At 40.9% G+C, this 6,577-nt stretch overlaps 1 protein-coding gene across 1 annotated transcript; it reads right to left on the bottom strand.

Moving 5' to 3' along the window:
- Window positions 1–1,921: 1,921 nt before the first annotated feature.
- T265_13099 (hypothetical protein) lies at window positions 1,922–5,681 on the bottom strand (the record flags this gene model as incomplete). The annotated part of the gene is made up of 3 exons (XM_009167156.1): window positions 1,922–2,104; window positions 3,404–3,579; window positions 5,498–5,681. Coding segments are annotated over 3 exons (543 nt in total), but the record flags the coding sequence as incomplete, so codon positions are not given.
- Window positions 5,682–6,577: the final 896 nt, after the last annotated feature.

Consider the following 6,577-nt stretch of genomic DNA (forward strand, 5'->3'; position numbering starts at 1 on the left):
GCTTTGATCTTGGTTCTAGCAGCAACGTAGGAAATGGGCAGCTCAGAATAAAACGGAGTCACAAGGAGCTAGTCAGAAAAAAGGTAGTACTGTTTATGTACTGGACTATGACCAAACTTTTTGGAGGTAATTCTGACCTCCATTGATTTCGGTAAAATTCGCATACATTGTGTGGCAAACATAAAGATGTGGGAATAGCTGCAACGCGTAATACCGCCGCCAACTAAAACAGGAGTTCACGATTGACCAATTCACCTGTTGTATTAATTTGTAATTTGTGGTTAAGTTCTGGCAAATAAGGCAAGATTTATAGTCTTTGGAATTTTGTGCAACTGGAATCCGGAAAAATAAACACGACAGGTAAAAGAAAAGTGACTGCGTCATGCTTCTATTAGAAATCAACGGGAATTGAGGTGAACGAATGCAGTCGACAGACATGAATGCGTCCATGACGTACATACTTTTGCCACTTCAAATTAAATGGGCATCCGATCACTGAACTTCACTCGCAAACTTGTACTGCAGATGGACCCCTAGTAAAAATACTCGTTTGGTAAATTGGATCGTTGCGGAAATTACGATGATTGCAACCAAAATGAAACTCTCTAAATATTCCTGCAATCATATTTCTTATACTTGACCATCAGTAGATTGTGAAAAATTTCATTCTCGTAGACTGCTAATGCTGTCGTTCTTGAAAAATTCAGCTCGAAAATACAGGAGCCCAATGTGGTTCATCAAATCGCACCGCAATTCAGTTCTTAGGATAAAGACGGCCTCAGTCAGGAAGAGATCACCAGGCGGGAAGTTCTAGACAGTTTCATTTTTGGTGTCTACTTTAGATGTTTACACGGTGTGCCATGGGCCAATTTATCACGCATCTACTCATTCAAATGGTATGTAATAAGCTCCAACCAGTCCTCATCGTGACATAGGAGCTAATTCAACCATTGTGGAGAATGGAATTTTCTTCGGTTGACCCATTCTGCTCATGAACAAAACGGAAATCCTGGTGACAAAATTGTGAATGTTGCTTTTCTTGTGATCGAAGTTGTCCGTTAGATTAACCAATAACCGCAGAACAAACTGCTGTGGTACCAGAAAAATTTTTCGTCTGGATGGTGACGCACCACGGAGTTTCAGATGCAAGAAGGTTGTTCAAATATAGAAATGATATGTTGGGTATACGTTCGAACCACGGATATTTCCTCCAGCATATTCGCGCTCTGGGCCGTCGCGTGCTTTAATGCTAACTTAGATAAAATTACTGCAGCTTTCAAGTGAGAAGTATCAGCGCTGGTAAATAATTAATGACTTGGTAATTTCTGGTAGTTGCATGAATCCTTCTGAATCAAATTCAAGCTGTTCCCATTCTAGCATTCCTCCCTTAATTCAACAAACCAAAATGCTGACAATGAGCGTATTTGCCAATCTGAGCATGTCTGCTTCAGAATCATTGCCCGGCTACAAGCAACCGAAAATATCCAGCGTTTGAGCGTCTGTGGCATCGGCTAGGAGAACGTCTTGACAGACCTTTTCACTCAGGTTACATAGGCATGCAATGAATCGCCATCTGATATGCCGGGCAAACCAGTCAGACTGCTTAATTGAGGAGGCATTCACCTGCTAAGGTATGGTTATTCAGGAACATCAGATGTGTGCTTGTCTAGCAACTCAATTGCCAGAAGTTCACTTTCCAGGAAGTTAGATAGGCTCTGGTATGAACAAGATTCTAGTGTAATATTTCTGGTGGGATTGTGATGAGCACTATTTCTTCAGAATGGTGAAACTTATTCCCCGCAGTCTCACACGGATCGGAAAATGAAATCGGACTGACATATAACAAACTGCGGTTATGTTTTCGGAAGAATGACCGCGGAAATTCTAGATTGTGATGTGACATTAAAAACCGGTGTTTACAAGTGTCGTATGTTGCGTAGAAACCGCGAAATTCCAGCGAACTGTCTGTGCGCATTGCGACTGTCATGCTGTTGCGCGTCGAAATTCGTGGCGACGGTAAGCATGTTCCAGTCCACGTGTCCAAAAGATTCTCGTGGCTTGCGGGTCCGTCGTACACGTGAACAAAATCACTATCTGATTCAAGCTGAAATGATGAAAAGCAACAATCAAGGCAAGTGACTAGAGGTTACGGCATCCATCGGGAACAGTGAACCGGCTTTCAAATGTTCCTAAGCATGCATTTTGTGACTTGTTTGTGGGTTGATTACATATTTTAGGTTGCATCCTGGTGGCAGCACATTTGGAAGAAGCAGCACGATGAAAAGTACTATTGTGTCCGAGTTCTAGTTGCTTCCGTTTTGCTTTGCTTCGCGATAATCAGATTTCTTAGCGACACAGACACCAAACAGCAGCGCGTCTGGTCGACATTCGTGAGATGGGTGAGGTCTACTTCAGTCATTTTGTAGCGATTAGTTTTGGCTAAAAGAGGTACTGAGACGCTCTAGCGCGTGTAAATCGCATTCAAAATGTATTCCTGGGTACAAGGTAAAGCAACATGCTTAATTTGGTTCTATGACTTTAAGGAAAACTCATGTGATAAAACAAAAACCCTTTGAGTTGCATACGTCGGAGTTGAAAACATATTACAATTTCGCTGGGTGATTATTTACAATAAAGGTTTGCGCCAGCTATGAATTTCTGGATGCTGCTATCATTTATAACGATGAAAGGTTGAAACTAAGGCGCGAACCGAACGCACGATTGAAGCCATGTAGTTTAAGCGCACTACAGAAACTGAAGCCCAGTGGGTGTTAAAATTACGCAGTCACACTGCAACGTAATTTCTGTTCCTTCGGATAGGCTGATGACAATTTCGAAAAACATGGAGGACCAAAGGAATTGTTTTATCTCCAACATCAATCAGCTAAGGTGTTGTGCTCTTGAAGTCAAGTATATGTGGGATGGAACTGAGTGGGAAGGTTTTCCAGCTGCCAAGAGGGATTCATATCATATTTTAGGTCTCGCCTCATTCATGGGCTTTGCTGAGAGAAGTAGCTAATAATTTGCAGAGCCTACATGTCCTCTGGACAACTTTGCAGGCAATAAATGTGGGCTAGTCAAAAGTCGATTTAATTCAACATAAAAGTTTCAGGACACCACATTCTCAAAGTTCCAAAATGTGGTCTACGTTCCACTTTTCCAAAGTACGTATTACTAGCTGGTTTATAGATATGAAGCAGCACGTTGTTAAAATTTAGGAAGTCTTGTGGCCACAAACCTGCATACTGTATGAACTTTAAGGCGTTTCCAGTGAGCTATTTAATTAGTCTTTTCGCATATCGGGTATCACAACTACCATTTCGCAGGAAGTGGCGTACCGAGACCTACCTCAAGCGATTGCAATGACGATCAACACGGAAAATTTCAAAACATTTCGACCCACTTCAAAGTCTTCAAACTGCAACCGGACGACACAACCTTCAGGTTGGGAAATGGTCCACGTGTAGTTTAGGTTAGCTTGATAGCTCCTTGGGTAATTTGGTGAAGCGATGCTGTTTGCCGGGCTTGCAAAACTGGTGGTGCAGTTGGTTCTCATCGTTCCTTCACCTATGCTGGGAACTACAAAATCAAACGCAAACAAATTGAGGATGGCGTCTCATACGACCGATTCCTTTGCATTTTCCACACTGATTATTAAAAAAATGTTTTCTTGAATCAACACATCATGAGGGAAATCTTAGATCATTAAGAAATGTTATAAAAGGTTGCTTGCAGATTAGGTTCATATCAGTTTAAAACCTAATTTAGTCATATTTTCATGTGAAGCCAGAATGTGTGTTGAAGATTTTCAAGCATTTTCCAGCAGCAGCATGCGTGGTACACGAACATTAAGAGTGCACACCATCATACGTAAAATGTTGTTTCGCCTGGAAACTGAGGTGGCCCATATGATGTGCACTCAGCGAGAACGAAAGCTTGTGATTTATTTGATGCGCTTAGACTAAATTAATTCCATAAAAGTGTTGTCTCATCATCAAAATGGAGTACGAAAACTGAGAATGACTTTTATCCAGAATCAAGAGTTTGGGTCTTGCAAGCCATTGCACAAATTCCACTGAATTAACTGTACACTTAAATGTTTTAACAACCAAAGACTTACCACCAGGTAGACAGCCTATAACGGGAGTGACGTTGAAAAGTTTAGGAAACAATATATAATATACCAGGCAATGCTTTGGAAGCAGAGCTTCTACTTAGAAAAAGTCGTGTAAAACTCTGTGTGCGAGATATATTCTAAATTCTATGACATCGCAGTTTACTTTAAACTATGCAAATGGCTTTTTCGTTAGATTTATGTAGTTTATGGATAGCTCTTCGTGATTTGATGCAATGATAAGATAAAGTGTCGTCACCACATTCCATATTACTGTCATCACAAATGAAAACGCTGGACCGCGTCTCTTCTATCACTGAACTACAATGCGCACATATTACGTGAATGAATAGCTTCTAAGTGTTAGGTGATAAGACTCCAATCCATCGGTGTTAGGCATTTATGAAGCTTGCTCGCACTTATATGCATGGCCGAGAGCATTGGCGTTAATATGGATGTCTTGGAATCGCGCTGTACGTTTATATTCGCAACTTTATCCATGCTTGTAAACTAGTATATATCTAAGTGAAATCATTCCAAGTGGGGCCTGAGAGAAAACCTTCCCTATGTTTGATGGGATAAATTTTATAATGCCTTGGATGCATCGCCCGTAAATTGCATCTTATATTACAAATGGCAACTATCGTCGACGCAGCAGTCAGCGTAGTGCACTCACTATACCACGTGGAATCCGTCGTCAGCCTTTAAACTCTTTTGGAAAAGATTGTACATAAAACAGCATTTTCTCTTTAAGGCTTCTTAAATCCTCCTAAAAAAACTCGAGGATACGTATTTCACCCGCAACACCCTCCCACAAGTACCGCAGGTCTCAACCTAGAGTAAATTAGCTATCTGAAAATTGAAAGAACAATATAATACAATACAATTCTTGAAGTGAAAAGACTCTTGTGCAGAAAATTTTGCCCATGAATTTTCAAACATAACTACATGATTTTTTAGCGATGATGCCTTAAACAAACGGTATTGCGGAATAGTTAGGCCTCAGAATACTTTGCATTGTTGCTAAAGTACTCATTCTGCATTTCTGTAGAGCATAAATTCATTGGTGGACATTTGTGCGCTCGTAGAAAATATAGTCTTCCAACTGCGGGGAGTCATATCGCGCTTTGTAGAAATAACGTAGAATAGACATTGCCCAGAACAGTCGGTTAGCTTGTTACCCATTATGCCCCCGTTGTCTTCAAAACAATAATAATGTAGTACGATTTTACCCGCTTGCCACTGTTCATCATGGCAATCTTTGTGCACAGTGAGTTGGAAAAAAATGATAAATTCGTTAGCCTTTTCCAGTGAACAGGCTCAGCAGGTATGCACGTAGGTAGGCTGCAACATGATGCCATTGTTTTTATGATTTGAACTCACGAGAGCGATATTCCGCTAAAAACCCTTTGCGTCGAAGCGCGCCATTAGTGGTCAGCTCCAATCTCAAATTATTTCCCGTTGACACAATAGAGGGTGGCAATTGATCTCCAGTCCATTTACCAAGGAGCAGATTTGAGTTGATTTGTCCGTCGTACACCAGCAAAAAATCACGACGATGCTCAAGCTAAATCAGACAATTAGTATGAAGACATATGGTTGTCAAAAGCCATTGCAGCATGAAGCAACGAACGACAATAATGAACTGATTATGTGGAAGCTATGGATTGCATTTTCGGTATCAACCTTGAGGAACATAAACAAGTTCCTTGATTAAAAGCCTGTCATTAGGAAGAATTTCGCTTATTACGGAAATTGGAGAACCGCATTTAGTCCGATGATTTAAACCTTAGCTCTTGCACGTTTGAGGCGCTACTGTAAAACCGACTAAGATATGATCCACGGGAATTTGACCCATGGTAAACGGGATATAATAAACTACGAGCCCAAATAGGCTGGCCTGCTGCAAGACTGTTGGCGTGTCGACATACATCACATTTTACTGCTTCATTTTACCGTACTTTCATCTACATTACTGTTGCTTACTACGTATTATATGAAGTGATGGTTCTAAAATCACGCATTCACGACTCTCTTACAAACATATGTGCTTCCTCTGTCATTTGGGCATCTGATTGTGCGATTAAACTTTGCTTGCACTTCCCTGGTTGTATACAAAAATTTATGGTTTAAATGGTGAACAAGGGATTTGAAAAAACGCACCTGAAGAACACTGTCCATATGTCAAGAATACTTGTTTAGCTGGAGTACCTTGGCGGAACAAAATACGTCATCCGATTGTTTTGCATCAGTCGAACTTTAATGTTGCTATTTCTTCTACAAGCCCCGGCTGGCTTTACCCTCGTCTTGGCGCAATATGTGTGCAAAATCTGTCAGTACTGGACAGAATTATGCTATTGAGGAAGACCGAGTTTTGTGAAGTCGGCAAATAACGCTTTCCAATACATCATACCACATGTAACAGGTGACCTAGAGAAATCACTCATGAACCGTCTGAGCCAA

This window comes from Opisthorchis viverrini, assembly GCF_000715545.1.
Source record: "Opisthorchis viverrini unplaced genomic scaffold opera_v5_36, whole genome shotgun sequence".
Lineage (NCBI taxonomy): Eukaryota > Metazoa > Platyhelminthes > Trematoda > Opisthorchiida > Opisthorchiidae > Opisthorchis > Opisthorchis viverrini.